The sequence below is a fragment of the Dromiciops gliroides genome, chromosome 3 (assembly GCF_019393635.1).
Source record: "Dromiciops gliroides isolate mDroGli1 chromosome 3, mDroGli1.pri, whole genome shotgun sequence".
Taxonomy (NCBI): domain Eukaryota; kingdom Metazoa; phylum Chordata; class Mammalia; order Microbiotheria; family Microbiotheriidae; genus Dromiciops; species Dromiciops gliroides.
The window spans coordinates 599,308,153-599,324,357 of record NC_057863.1 but is presented as its reverse complement, the minus strand read 5'-3'; the positions used below and the strand labels follow the sequence as shown (position 1 = coordinate 599,324,357).

General features: G+C 41.7%; 1 protein-coding gene across 1 annotated transcript in view; it reads right to left on the bottom strand.

Annotated features, from left to right (window-relative positions):
* Positions 1-1,903: 1,903 nt before the first annotated feature.
* The window catches only part of CCDC30 (coiled-coil domain containing 30), a 145,017-nt gene continuing 130,715 nt past the window's right edge, over positions 1,904-16,205 (bottom strand). The window contains exons 22-23 of the mRNA XM_043996078.1: positions 2,630-2,697; positions 1,904-2,257 (exon numbers count right to left, since the gene is read on the bottom strand). Coding sequence (XP_043852013.1) covers positions 2,044-2,257; positions 2,630-2,697 — 282 coding nt within the window. The 3' untranslated portion in view covers positions 1,904-2,043. The remainder of the gene's footprint in view (positions 2,258-2,629; positions 2,698-16,205) is intronic.

The following is a 16,205-nucleotide window of genomic DNA, read 5'->3' as shown; positions in this document are numbered from 1 at the left end:
TTAGAAAAAGTAGCAGTACCTTCAGTGGTGGTGACATGAGCACTTGGGTGGGAGTGGATTGACTGCCTGGGAGAGGGTGATGTATAAATGACTTCACTTTTCTTCAGAGTGCTAGCAATAATATTCTAGCGATTATGCAAAGCCAGTGCTAGCTCCATCAATGTTTTGTGTGTGATCCCTTGAAGGGTGCAGCTGTCAGCACATGGCAGCTAGGACATAAACCAGGGATTTGAATTAAGCACAACAGCAAGCAAGTATTCATCAAATAGTTGCTGACTGATATTTTTATCAGTTCATTTGAGGTTCAGTTTAGAAAATACTTTGATATTCCAGTTTAGAAAATAAAAAGGTTCAGACTGGTTCATCTGAGAGCAGATGAGAATTGAATTTGGCCTCTTAAATTAGTGTTTTGTTCCATTGTATAGTTCATGTTTTATTGGTTTGATTCACTTTCTTTCCACAGATAAATGTCCTTCAAGCCAAAGGCTTCCAAATCATTTTTAAATCATCACATTCTAGAGAAGGGGTCAGCAAACTATGGCTTGAGAGCCAAGCCCAGTCCCTAAAAGGTGTTTGGTTTTTTTTTATCTCTCTGAGCCAAGAAGGGCATTTCCAATTTTTAAAACGTAAAATACTTAAATGTAAACTTTATTTAAAAATGTAGTTCACAGGCCACACAACTAACCATGGTTGGCCCAGAGTTAACTGTCCCCTCCTCTAGAGCCAGAATGTTGGAGTTACCAGCTTCTATGTTATACTAGCTGGCCATAAGTTATATAACATAGGTCATTACATCGAGAGTAAAACACCCGAGTATGTCAATATACTGTGACAGAGCAACCAAAAAATCTAATCCAATGTACTTTAACAGTAATACACTGTCTATTATCTAGAATAATTTCACTGTCTTCTGCACTGTAGACTGTGTGTAGTATTGAATGTCACATTTTAGGAAGCAAACTGACAATCTGGGGCTCATTTCAAGGATGATCAGGCCATTGGGAGAACTGAAGGTCATGCTGCATAAGGACTGAGTATAGAAGGACCTGGATATGTCTAGTTTGGAGAAGTTAGACTTGGGTAGGAGGATGGGATGGTTGGTTTAAAGTATTTCCGGAGTTGTTTTATGAAATGATGATGGTAACTCACATATACAAGCATTTGAAGATTTACAGAGTGCTTTCCTTACAGTAATACTCATAGTATAGACATTATCATAATTTTATGGATGAGGACCAATTCAGAGACAGAGACAGAGAAATACAGAGGGACAAAGAGAGACAGAGATACAGAGACAGACACAAAGAGAGACAGAAACAGAGAGACAGAATTAGAGAGGGGGGGAGAGAGAGAGAGAGAGAGAGAGAGAGAGAGAGAGAGAGAGAGAGAGAGAAAGAAAGAGAGAGAGAGAGAGGGAGAGGGAGAGAGAGAGAGAGAGGGAGAGGGAGAGGGAGAGGGAGGGTCCTTCCCAAAGATTCCAGGGATTAATGAAACTATTTCACAGAAGAGATTGGGTGATTTGCCTCTGGTCCCATAGCTAGTAAGTATCCTAGTGAGGGTTTAGATTCAGGCCTTTCTATTGTTCTTTCCATTATATTGTGACCTCAGAAGGCAGTAGAAGGAAGATGTGTGTGTGTGTGTGTGTGTGTGTGTGTGTGTACATCAGGTAAAACTTCCTAATGATAACTATGCAAAAGTGGAATGAACTATCTCAGTAGATACCAAGTTCCCCATCTCTGAGGGTCTTCAGGTGAATTACTTCTTGGGATACTATCCAAGAGATTCTTGTTCAGGTACATACAGACCTAAACTAACTCTTAGGTCCTTTTAAACTGTGAAATTTTGTGTAAAAGAAACAAATGGGAACAACAGAGACCTACTTCTGTTTCTCTAAATGGTTTAATGACTTCATGAGCAACCTAGCAATTCTGGTTGGTGTCCCAAGGTGCCGCCGACTCTTCTGTTCCTTCTGTTCCTCTTCCTCCTGCTCTTCCTTCTCCTTTTCTTCCAGGTTTCTGCCTCGAGGTTTTCTCTGTGCCCTTATTAGATGTCATTAAGTCCATCCTTCTGACTCTGGTCTTGGTCATGGCTGCTGAGTTTGCCTACTAGAGAAACCACATTTAAGCTGCCCACATCAGGAGTTTGTGAATGTGAAAAAGACAGAGAGGACTTGGGGCTTCCAACTCGTTCTTCTGACTTCTGTTCTTCATTCACTTTAAGATTTTCATCTGACTTTGCCATACCTGTTGTTGAAAAACTGAGAGAGAGAATGTGTGGGGATTCAGAGATGTAAACATTTTCCTTCTGCATAAGTATTTGGGAGGAAGTTGGGGTTTTCTAATGGAATTTTGAAAAACCGTACTTTCCCCAAATTTATGAGATTACATGGCGTTCTTCAGAGTTATCAAGTACAAACAAAATCAAGTGATTCAATTTGGAAAGCATTTGTTGATTTTCTTCTACTATTTGTAAGGACCCTGCAAATTCCCTATGACAGTCCATGAATTTGTTAGAAAATCTTAATGGTTAAGGAAAAGGAAAGGAGCCCACTTCTCCTCATCTGTAGCTCAGGATGATTTAAGGAATCAGGGTTCCTGACCATGAAGCTGTTCCCCTCTATGTTACTGACCTTGAGTTTGGAAAAGTCAGTTTCCTATTCAATAGCTCATTCTCAGACAGCTCACTTATTGTAGTCTCCTGAAAAGAAAGAAAAGATAGATGTTCCCAGGATGGTCTCTAATGCTGAGGGTAAGCCACTAGGGCAAAATTTTAGTCCTGCTTTATCCTTCTCAGTCCTGCCTGAGTGGAAATGCCCCCCAAAGTCCCTTAAAGGCTTACTTTTGATTTTTTTTTTCAGGACCTTGCCTAAATCTCTAGGTATCTGAAGCCCCAAGGCAGCGAAGAGGACACATTTGTAGCTAGGTCTCTCTCTCTCTCTCTTTTGTGGGGCAACGAGGGTTAAGTGACTTACTCAGGGTCACACAGCTAGTAATTGTCAAGTGTCTGAGGTCACATTTGAACTCATGTCCTCCTGAATCCAAGGCCAGTGCTTTATCTGTTGCACCACCTAGCTGCCCCACTAGGTCTCTTTTGAGGATCAAAAAAAAATTCCAGGGTTACCAGTCCTTAAAGCCAAGAATTTGGGAAGGGTTTCATTCAATCAAGAAACCAAGAGATATATTAAGCATTTCATCTACAGAAAGCACTGCTCTGGGCATTAAAAGGGGTCCATACAGTATGGCCCAGTCCTTTTAGAACCACATAGCACGAGGACATAACTAACGAATCAACAGCCGGTCATGCCTGTGGAGGAGGTGAGGAAGAAATTGCAGAAGCATCCAGGAGATGAGAGAGAGTCCTGAGGGGTGCTTTGTCACAGCTTTGAGTTGGGTAGCTTTTAGGGAGGAAAGAAGAAAACCTAGGGAAGAGGAACACCATAAGCCAAAGTACAGAGATAGAAAACCACAAGGCATGGTGACACTTTGCACTTCTCATGTGCATCAATGCTGTTCCTCTCTGAATTACCATGAGCTGTGTGTGCTGGTATCCCTGCTCACTAGATTGTGAACGCGCTACTGTTTGCAAGTGTCTTATTTATCTTTTCATCTCCCTCAGTCCTTCATGAAGGATCACAGATCATGGATTTAGACATGGAAGAGAACTTTGAGGTCATCAAGTCTAAGCCCCTGGTTTTACAACTGAGAGAGAGTACATGACCTGCCTGGGGTCACACAGGGAGATGACCTAGTTTGAGTCCAAAGCCTTTGCTCCAAAGCTCGCACTCTGTCCACTGGGCCCCAAATCTAAGGTGCATGTTCCACTATTCCCCTAGGGGCCTGCACATCATGGGGGCGTCAGTGATTTTTAAAAAAAAAACCCAATTGCTAGGGAATAGATTAGTTTACCTGGAGTAGAGTTTGTGGGCCTGGAATGACCTTGCAGGGCTTTGAATTCCAGGTGGAATAGTTTGAACTTTATCGTGTATGCGAGGGGAGGAGGGAGGAAATGAAAACTGAGCTGACATAAGCAGTGTTCTGGTAAGATGAGTTTGTTGGCAGTATATAAGAAGAGGGAAAATGCAGGAAAATCAATTAGGACACAGCATATTACAATCCTGGATTAGGGTGTGAAAGTGAGAATGAAGCAGAAAAGGTGGATCTTAAGAGACTTCTGAAAGGTTGGATTGAAAGGAATCATCCAGTAACTGGATATAGGAGGGGAAAAAAAGAAGGGAGAACCAGGGTTAACTCCAGAAAACCTGCCACACATCAAAAAATGTAGAATTCAGACAAAGACATTTTCAGAATTAAATTCATAATGTTAGAGGCTTATGTTTCAGGAGAGAAAGGAACCATGAGTGGAATCTATATTTATTTGTTTATTTATTTATCTTGGTGAGGCAATTGGGGTTAAGTGACTTGCCCAGGGTCACACAGCTAGTAAGTGTTAAGTGTCTGAGGCTGGATTTGAACTCAGGTCCTCCTGAATCCAGAGCCGGTGCTCTATCCACTGTGCCACCTAGCTGCCCCTATATTTAATTTTTAAAAGAGTAACTTGAAATGACCAAAATTAGAAATGAGAAAGGAAAAACTACAATGAATGAACATTAAATGATCAGAGATCCCATGCCTTGATGCAAATACACTTGTGAAGCTGAAACAAATGGGTAAATATGTACAAAAATGTGAAACACCCAAATTGACAAAGCAGGAAACTGATCACCTAAAGAGATCAATTGCAAAGGACTTCTTCTTCTTCTTCTTCTTCTTCTTCTTCTTCTTCTTCTTCTTCTTCTTCTTCTTCTTCTTCCTCCTTCTCCTCCTCCCCCTTCTTTTTTTTTTGTGGGGTAATGGGGGTTAAGTGACTTGCCCAGGGTCACACAGCTAGTAAGTGTCAAGTGTCTGAGGCTGGATTTGCACTCAGGAACTCCTGAATCCAGGGCCGGTGCTTTATCCACTGCGCCACCTAGCCACCCCCCCTTCTTCTTGTCATTGTTGCTGTTATTGCTGTTCATTTGTTTCAGTTGCATCCCACTCTTCAGGACCCCATTTGGGGTTTTCTTGAAAAAGATACTGGAGAGGCAGCTAGGTGGTGCAGTAGATATAGCACCAGCCCTGGATTCAGGAGGACCTGAGTTCAAATCTGACCTCAGACACTTGACACTTACTAGCTGTGTGACCCTGAGCAAGTCACTTAACCCTCATTGCCCCATTAAAAAAAAAAGATACAGGAGTAGTTTCTGCCATTTCCTTTTCCAGCTCACTTTACAAATAAGAACTGAGGCAAACAGGGTTAAGTGACTTGCCCAGTGTCACACAGCTAGTAAGTGTTAGAGGCTAGATTTAAACTCAGGAACATGAGTCTTCCTGACTTCAGACCCAACCCTCTATCTACCACACCACCTAGCAAAGAACAAGACCAGGTAATTAATGACTTGCTCCTTAAAAAAGCACCAGAATGAGACAGAATTACAAGTAAATTTTTCCAAGATTGCATAAGACAAGACTATTTTGAACTATAAAGGAATTATGCCACTATAAAATCACATAATTTCCAAGATGGATGACCAGCTGATCCAATCTACATGTTTTAAAAAATCCCCTCTTTAACATACGCTATAAGTAAGTAATCACCCAGTCTTCTTTGCTTGAAGACTTCAAGTGAGGGGGAATAATAACAACTGACATTTGATCCTCACAACAGTGCTGTGAGGGAAGTGCTCCAAATATTATTGTTATTTCCATTTTACAGACAAGTAGACTGAGGCTGAAAGGCTATGAAATGTGCCGGGGGTCGCACAGCTTGTGAGCACCTGAGATTCCAGAGCCAAGAGCTTTCTGACTCTGAGAGAAATGGAAAATCACTTATTAAATACTTCTCATGTGCCAAACAGTAGGCTAAGCACTGGGGATAGAAACACAGCAGCAAAACCACTTCCTGCTCTCAAGGAGCTTCTATTCTAACAGGGGGAGACAAGACACAGAGGGGAGCAACAGTCAGAGAAGGTTCTTGTAGCCTGAAAAGTTCCTAGGTTCATAAGTGGGATCATGGTGGGGGTGGTGGACTGACATATGGTTTCCAGAAGTAATGGCAGTTTTGATTCAATTACGGTTCGAGAACCGGAAAGGGGCCTGGCAGGGTCTGTGTGCAGCATTAAGCAGCTAATGAAAACATGACAGTAGAGTAGAGTCAAACACAGCTGGGGCCCACCTGAAATAACAGGCCTCAGGAAGCTCTCTGATCAGACCAGTCACTGAAAAGTTGGAGCCAGCAAGATGACACAGTAGGTAGAGCACTGGCCCTGTAGGCAGGAAGGCCCGAGTTTAAATCTGGGGTGTGACAGCCTTAAGAGGAGAGCATAAGCATGTCTTTCCCAGGACTCTGAAGCACCCAGGGCTGGCTGGGTTTCACTGCGACATACTTATATCCACATGTGAAGGCCGTGTTGGTGATGAGAAAGCCAAGAAACGCTTCCAGTTTCCTCAAACCATTTTTGTCCAGAGAGGTAGGAAGGCATCTGCTATAGGAATGAGAATCCTCCCAGCAGACAGGAGGTTGATGGCAATAGCTGAACCTATGACTAATTGCACATCCGAACCTATGCTGGACAGCTCTACCATTGGCCACATAATAATTCAGGGGCCCTTGCGATACTGCTGGTGACACATTTCAGCAAGATGCAGACTTCATGACGGCCCCCATCCTGGCTGTCAGACACTGCAGCGGGAGCCCCACCATGGTGGCCAAGAACAGAACACAGAGCAACTTACATTTGGCCACTGCTCCAGACTGTCAATCAGACTCTTACATTCCCTGGTTCCAGATATGCAATGCTCATGAGGAAGCCAGGCCCTGTAAAAGTCCACACTGCTGGTGAAGTGCTCTTCCTGAAATGCAGAGGCCTATGAAGGAGAATGATTATTGTAGATGGTGTTAACAGCACCGAGGCTGGCATTGTTCTCAAGGTCTCCAGAACCATCTTCAGCAGGCATCTTCTGGTTAGAACTTAATATTATGGGGGATGCTGGTACCTCTGAGGACTTAGAATAGGATTCAGGAGGGCTGCCCCTTGCAAACAGATTTTCTTCCACTCTCTGTTACACTCAGATCTCCATCACACCTAGTACACTCAAAGCCTGAAGAACAACCCCCATTTAATCTATTGAATCCTACCTATATTTCCTCTGAGCACTTTGAAACTAACTTTCCCTAGATCTAAGGTATATGTTTGATTAGGCCCAGATTTCTTTCCTCTGTCACAAACTTTGGGTTGGGTTGGTCACTTTCCGCCCAAGGTTCCCATTATTCCCACCCCAGCTGCCAATTCCAATTAGTGAGCATCATTAAGGTAACTCTTAGCTGCCCTGTTTTGGGCATAGAGAACTCCAGCAGATGTCTAGATTATTGAGACCTCTCACCACTGCTACATTATGCCTCTGTGCTAAGCTGTGATCTGTTTTCCAAATTCTTTCTCTATTTTCTCTTTCTGCCCAGGTGGACTACAGTATACGCCAATGATCAAATCACTTCTTTTTCTCTCTCCTTTGATCTTTAACCACATACTCTCCATCATGCTTCTTCATTTTGGTTCCTGGATTTCCTCACAGGAATATACTTTCTTAATATACAATGTTATATCCCTCTCCTTTTACATTTGTTTACTTTGAATAAGGTCTCCTCATTGAGAGCCATGGGATTTATCCCACCAAGTCTCAGTGATATCTTAGCTCAAATTTGCTTGATATCCCTAAAAAGTTCTATTGCATACTTGCCCTAAACCTCTACTGAATCTACTCCAGGAGGGCAAGGGTGTATTCCTAAGAAAGTTCTTTATTGCTGTCTGCAGTGAGGTCTCAGACTTGTCCCTAAACAGCCTCGAGCCACTGGAGAGGATATGTTCATGCCTTATGCACAAACAAGTTATCTCTGTTGCAGAGGACCCTGTTTTGGCCCTTCTCCTAAGAGGGGTTCCCCATTATGGCTTAGCAAGACTAACATGAACAGACAAAGCTTCAGTTTCTGCCATGGAGAATATGGAATCAGCTTGACCTACAGATGAGATGTTTGTTTCTAAGGATGAAAATCTCACTTCAGTTTCCTCTATAGATGGGACTTACAGGAAAGATTTGTATCTGTACTGGGACTGCTGTGTGGTCTCCCTCTTTACTCATTAATGTCGCCAACCCCCCCCCCCCCACCAAAAACCCCAAATCCCAAACCAGAACTTTTCCATTTTAGATAAGCAGGCTGTTGGAGGGTGTCCCCTACATGGATTTTGTCACAAATTCTGAGTGATCAAATGGGTCTAGCAATTCACAGGACATGTCCTTAGTGGCTTCTCCTGGCCTCTTTTCTTAGAAATTAGAATTAGAGGGGCAGCTGGGTGGTGAAGTGGATAAAGCACTGGCCCTGGATTCAGGAGGACCTGAATTCAAGTCCTGCCTCAGACACTTGACACTTACTAGCTGTGTGATCCTGGGCAAGTCACTTAACCCTAATTGCCCTCCCCCCCAAAGAAATTAGAATTAGAATCCTCAACTCTTTAACTATGTCCTTCAATACTTTTGTAATGCCCTCAGCTTCATGGTCTGTTGCAAATATCAGTACTCCCACACAGATGTTAACGTCCATTAAACAACAATACATTTTACATGCAATACTCATATTTTAAAAGTATTTATCCATAATTACAGTACTCAACAGCTTTATGAAAATGAGCTATCCAAATAGGCTTATACCACAATGATACTGTAACCTGGTGCTCTAAGCAAATGATGTTGAATAACAGTAATGCAAGTCAAAAGTAATAACAGTGATAACATTCTATTTGCACACTGATAGGTAACAAAATAACTCTTAGTGTTAAATGTAGCCTTTCATATGTAAATTTGATATAGTAATATAGAGTAGGCATAATGGAGGCAGTTATACATGAGAGAGAAGAAAATAAAATACCAATGGAGTAATAATGCTGGGAAATCCTGCTTAAGTGGGAAGGAAGAATTAAAGCAGTGTGCAAAATTTTCAAGCAAAGAAAAATAAAATTAGGGGAAAAAATGGTGAGAAAAAAATATCTTCAGAAAATTCCCACTTGAAGCAGTGGTGGGGGAGAAGGCAAGGAGAGCAAGGCTGTTTAATCACTCCCTACTCCCACCCCACTATTGATTCATTGTTTAGATGGATTTCCCTCCTTTTCAGCTTTAATTCATATCAAAGGATCTTTAACACACGCACTCTCTCTCGGTCTCTCTCTTGCTAGGTCCAAGTCCCCATCAAGAGAGAGTGATCTGTCAACATACCTTGGTATTAGATCTCTCTCTTTGAATACGTACCTGTTCAATTTTTCATCCCAACTGCATTTCCAATAAGTACACTCAGACTGGTAAAGACTTACAGTTAATGTTTATATAATCAAAGTAAATTTCTAAAACAAAGGTCAGCAGACTTTCTCTGTGCTCAGTAGGAAAGATTTCAGCCCAAGGGGAGAAAGAAGATCCTGGATTGCCACCATGAGGTTCATAGTCCCAGCATGCTTTCAGTAACATTGCTACATATCTGTCCAAACACTCCTTGTACCTCACTGACTTAAACAGCCTCAGTGTGGCTCCTATCTTTGTAGTAGTAGTTTGCGCCTCTGCTTCTATTTCCCCATCTCCAAGAAGCTTCTCAAAGCCTCCCCTTCTCTACTTCTGCATATCTTCTATGCATCTCACATCTCATCAGGACTTGGCTTCCTTTTCTTTAGTTATCTCCCCTGAATTCACCAAATGACTTTCAAGGGTCACCTTGGAGGTGTGATCTTTCATTCTTCATTTGATCATTTTTGCTTCCTTTATGACTCACTCAATCTACTAATTTGTACCTCATAAAGGGATCAGCCGGCAATGGCAGCATTCTTACAGTTAAACACCTTGTTATCTAGCCCCCTTTCTGTGACTAGGTCTATGAAAGATCAACTCACTTAGACTTATCTCCTTGCAAATTCTACTCATGGATCTTACTTTTATTCTCTGAGTTTGAACCAAACAAGTCCTCTTCCATGTGACAACTTTCAAATATTGGAAAACAGCCATTATGTTCTCCCTCTCCCCCAGAAATGTTATCTTCTACAGGCTAAACACCCCCAGCCTGTCCTCGTATGGAATGGACGTAAGGTCCTTCACCATGATGATTCCTGTGCTGGACACTCCCCAATAGCTTAAGATCACATTAGCTTTGTGTTTGGCTGCCATTTCATATTTTTGACTCATACTGAACTTGCAGTCCACTAAAACCCCCAAATCTTTTTCAGACAAATTATCATCTAACAATGCTTCCCCTAGCTTGTAAACCTGAGTGTAAGACTTTATATTCCACCTACTAAATTTTATATTACTTGATATGGCCTGAAATTCTTGTTAAGAACTTTTTGAATCCTGACTCAATGATCTAGCATGTTAGCTATCTCTCCCAGTTTTATGCCTCTTGCAAGTTTGATAGTGCCTATATCTAAGTCATTGATAAAATAGTACAGGGCCAAATACGGGTGTTGAGGCACTCCAACAGAACCTTCCTAAGAAGATGACAGTGAACCATTACTGACTACTCCAGGTTGGGTCAATCACATCCATATCTACATAATTTTACTATTGTCTACACCACATCTATTCACCTTTCCTACAAGAACAACATGAGAGACTTCATAAAATACTTGGCTAAAATCTAGGTAAATTAAACCTACAACATTCCCCTCAATTACCAATTTAATAGCCTGTCGAAAAAGGAAATAAGGTTTGTCATGAGCCAGTCTTACCGAGACCATGTTAGCGCTTTGATCCTTTTTTACATGTTCACTAACTTCTCTAAAGATTCACAAATACTATAATAGCCCTAGATTAGTCTTGTCTTTTGCTTTGTATTTCCCTATATTCTTCCCATTCTGAGGGTGCTCTTGAGACTTAAAATACTTGTGGCTTGCATAGCCCAAACGGAGAATTGCCAAAACGTGGTTTAATTGTCTGCAACTGGTAAATTTAATGCAACAATAGACGATGCCTTTTGGCAAAAATGCCAGGCATACTAGAAAAAGAAGTAACGTGGATGCTAAACTTTCCACGTGTTCCTATTTGGGGATCACTGTGCCTGGGAATTCTCTGTGGGTTGGAATTGATATTTTTTTGAACTGCTGGTGGAGCCATAGCAGTCCCTGGCAAGCAAGCCAAAAGAGGTCCAGATAAGGACAGGAAGGAAAGTGAATCGAGATGCAGCATGAACAGAGAGGTCGCTTCTATATGTTCATCTGGACATCAGGGCTCACAGGGACAGCTTATTTTGATGTTGGAGACCTCAGGGAGAGAGAGAGAATGAGAGAGAGAGATAGAGACAGACAGAGAGACAGAGACAGACAGACAGGCAGAGACAGAGAGCACGTGAGAGAGCGCAAGCGCCTCTGGTGACTATTAGGAGAAGACAATATTTGCTAGGCAATCACATAGAAGTGGCTACCATATCTAAAGGAGGCACAGTTGAGTTGCTGCTTGCTACAAGGTTAGAATGCACCTTTGTCCTTTTTGTAAGTGGCATAGAGGAAAGGGAATGTCTGATAGACCCACTCTACCAATAGCCTCTGCCTATAGCTATTCCACTGGCAAAACTGAAGCAGAGATTTCAGACTTTGTGGAAGTTTTAGTATTTTATCTTTCCAATTTTTCTAATTTCATTTAGCAAAATATATTCTACTACATAATACAAGTGTATTTTTTGGGGGGTCATGTAAAGTTTTGGGAAGCAGGTAAGACTTAATGGCAATGGGTGGGTAAGCCATTGAAGTTATCAAATACTGCATAATAATCTTTACATTTTAAACCTAGGCTAAATGAGATAGAGCCTGGGAAGATAGTATGAGGATAGGATTGTGGGGACTCCGGGCTGGTTCCACTAGCCCAGTGGAATAAACTCGGGACTCAGGATTGTGCTGAAAGAAAGTCCAAATGCTGGATAGGCTCCTGCCTTCATTTGTGTGAGATTGACTTGATGCTGAAAGCAGGTAGCTTGAGTTTAGAGCACCACCTGGTGGCTAATGCAAAGGCTGCACTCTGAGCAAGCTTTTCAGGTCTAGAGCACCCCACCCACTCCCTCAACCCCTATACACAAGTAGCCATGGTCTGCTCCCACACTTGTTTGGTTTTTTCCAGATGCAGTAACAATGTGTAATAGCAAGTTCTTCTGAAGAAAGGAAAACTATATGTACCTGTCCCCCTTCCAACAAGGGCTTCCATTTTTTTTTTGTCTTCACACCCTTGGTTTTGAGTAAATCTTTCCATACCCTCTATTCAATATAAAAGGAAATAAATTCTAGAGTTTACCATGCATATATACATAAAACATAAAATGTACTTACTTAATAGGATAAAACATAGTTATTTATCAGATATTTTCCATAGTCCTTCACAAGTTTCTTGTACTCCCAGAGATATCTCAGGGTAGACACCTCAGTTTTATAATAAGAAATGCTGGGAAGCAACGTCAGATTCATTGGCCTGTAGTTTGTAGGCTTCATATTCTCCCCTCTCATCTTGTGGTACTTCTCCATGTCCCAGGCTTTCAGAGATCAGTGATAACGTCTCAGCAATAACATCTCTCATTGTTTCAGGATCCAAGAATGCTGTCATCTGGGTCAGGTGATTTGCTCTCATCAAGGACAGCCAGATGCACTCTATTTCCTTACTAAGCTTGAGCTTCCACTCCCCATTAGCCATTTTTGTTTTGTCATGTGTGGCCCAAAGATCATTCTCCTCGACAGAGAAAATTTCTGCTGTTAGTATCATTGCTGCGTTCACCTCAAGTAAGTGTTCTCTTCCTTCTGTGAGCCTCCATTTCCCACAAGACAGCTTTTAGAAATAAGCCAACTAACCCTTTTTTGTTGTTTTTAGCTTTCCTTGTTGGCATGTACAGGTGTTCAGGGAAGACTAGTACCTCTGATACGAGGGCTATCAAGACCTTTTCAGGGATTGCTCATCCACTTCTGGTGTCCACCCACCACCCAACTCTCCCCAGTGGCTCCAAGAAACTGTAGCATGCACAGTGGTCACAGCCCAGAAAACTGTTTCAACAGACAGACGAAACCATTTTGAGGGTAGTAACTGAGGGGCCTGAAACCCATTTATGTGTAGAGTCAGGACATAAAAAGTCCACTGAGGTCATGAAAATCTGCAGGGATGAAATATCTTGGCAACATTGTGCTTCACTCCTATCAAAATCTTAAGTTTGTGAACATTCTTTTCAAGGAGTATGTGTCTGTGGGAGATTGAAGCCCAGATTTATTGAGGTAGATTATTGTATAGCTATTGTTTCTATTATCACCCTATCATAAGAGGCTATATTATTTTATGTTATCTTAGTAAATGCCTTTGCTGTAACCTAATTGTCTATGGATTATTAAAAATACACTACACTGGGGGCGGCTAGGTGGCGCAGTGGATAAAGCACTGGCCCTGGATTCAAGAGTACCTGAATTCAAACCCGGCCTCAGACACTTGACACTTACTAGCTGTGTGACCCTGGGCAAGTCACTTAACCCCCATTGCCCTGCAAAAAAAAATACACTTCACTACACTACACTACAGAGAACTCCCACCATCTGGGGACCCAACCCACAAGTAGGAATGCACACTGATGAAGTAATCCAGAAGGGGTACTACACTTCCATCTTTCTTTTTTCTTTTTCTTTTTTTTTGGGGGGGTGGGGTGGGGCAATGAAGGTTAAGTGACTTGCCCAGGGTCACACAGCTAGTAAGTGTCAAGTGTCTGAGGCCACATTTGAATTCAGGTCCTACTGAATCCAGGGCCAGTGCTTTAGCCACCTAGCTGCCCCTACACTTCCATCTTTAAATGCATCTTTATAAAATTGGTAAGTTTCTCGTGCATCCACAAAGGAAAACACGCCTTCTTGAAGGACTCATCTCTTTGTATGTCTTAAGAATTTCACTCTTCAGAGTGTCATATTCCTTCTAAACTTACCTCCCTGGTAGAATATTATTCCACAGGATTGCTATTTATCCTTCCTCTGAACCTTTGAAATTTATTCTACCAAAATCTAAACTGTATGTGAGATTACAGGCTTTTCATTCCTTTATTACAAATTCCAAGATGGAGAGATTCCTTTTCCCCAACAGTCCCCATCATTTCTACTCAAATGACCAATTTCTCCCTGTCAGTGAAATTAAGATCAAGAAGAAATATCTCTTTATTCGTTCTTCCACCTTTTGAAGGATTAAATTATTAAGGCACACCAAGAAATTTTTAGCTACTCTGCTTTTGACAGAGAGCTCCTACTGATAAGGCACCTCCAATTATCTGGATGTTACATTCTGTTTCAATACTTTGTTTGAAGCTTAGGGACAGTATAATAGCTCTTTGGGTCCTTGTGGTTCCCTCTTCTGCTACCTTAATGTATTTATATTAAATAAAAAGATAGGATTATAATCACAATCAAGCCAAGCCCCCAGTTAAACAGTGCCTGACAGCCAAGCTTTCTATGTTAAAGGACATTTATATTTATTTCTAGCTTACTCCTAGACTCTTTGTGGCTGAAGCAAACTTCAAGCAACAGGAAATGTTTCAATAAAGAAGCAGAATATATTGCTGTTAATAGACAAACAACAGCAGGGGAAGTTGGGGGAAAGAGCAGAGACTTTTCCTTGGAACTTCCCTCAGTCCTCGAGGAGACGTTAAGTCAATAAGTACTTATTAAGCCCAGACACTGAGTTAAGGACTGGGGTACAAAACAAAGTAGTCTCTGCCCCTAAGGAGCTCACAGCGAATGGGGGAGACCACTTACCAAGACCTATGATTAGTTTGGAAATCCTCACCAGAGGCACTGGCATTAAGGGGGAACAGGAAAGGCAGAGCTTCCTGTAAAAGGTGAAATTTTGACTGGAACTTAAAGGGAGCCAGGGAAGCCAAGAAGGCGAGATGGGGAGGGAGAGCATCCCAGGTTTGTAGTGGGCCAGAGAAAATGCCCAGAGCCAAGACATGGAGTATTTTGTGCATCAAACAGCCAGGAAGCCAGTGTCACTGGATGGAAAATTTGGGGAAGCAGCAGGGAGGAGGGAAGTGTAAAGGGCAAGAAGTCTACAGAGGTAGGAAGAGCTGTAAAAAACACAGTTTTATATCTGATCCTGGAGATTACGGAAGAGGGAGAGAGGGGAAGGTGACGTGGTCACGTTTGTGCTTCAAGAGGATCGGTTGGACAGCTGAGTGGGGGATGGAGCGGGAGCAAAAGACACTGGGGGAGGAGGGAGCTCACCTGGAAGGTGTTGGAGAAGTCTGTGTATCAGGTGAGTGAAGAGGACAGCGCTCAGAGGAGAAGAGGGCATCGAGGAAAGGGTTTCTGAAGGTAGAGTCAGAAGGCCCTGGCGCCCAGTTCTGATTTACTGATTCAGCCAAGAAGTGTTCTTAGCCAAGGTAGCGACTTTTATGTGGGGTGGGGTAATCCATTGGCCTTTCACCCTTATGCTACATCATGCCTTTGGGCCAGGTTTGTGAACTATCTCCTGAACTCCTCATTTATTTCCTCTTTCTGTCCAGGTGGTTTATAGTACACTGTGATGACAATACTGCTTCTGTTTCTGCCTCCATTGATCTTCACCCCTGTTTCCACCATGATTTCTCTTTCTGACTCCTGGATAGTCTCACAAAGAAAATATTTCTATATGGTAAAATATGCTTTTCATCCCAAAATCTGACAAAAATATGACCGAAAAATAAAATTATTAGTCCAATCTCATGAGTAGCAAATAAAAATTAACTGCTAAATAAAACATCAGCCAAAATATAAATAAAAACATCAAAATATTTCCCATTATGATCAAATAGGATGTATAAATGAAATACAAGTTGATTAAATATTAGCTAAGCAATCAGTACAATAAAACAGCAATCAAATTCTTAAAGTATTATTTGTATAAACATATAGAAAAATCATCATTAAAATAAATCATTCATTCATATTAACATGTTAATAAAAATATTATAAAGTGTTAGTATATTTAAACAGGAAACTTTTAAATTAAAATTATTTTCTAAATTAACTGGTTTAAACCAAGGCCTAACATTATATGTAATGGAGAAACTTCCGAGGTAAATCCATTAAAAAACAAAACAGGGGGCAGGTAGGTGGTGCAGTGGATAAAGCACTGGCCCTGGATTCAGGAGGACCTGAGTTC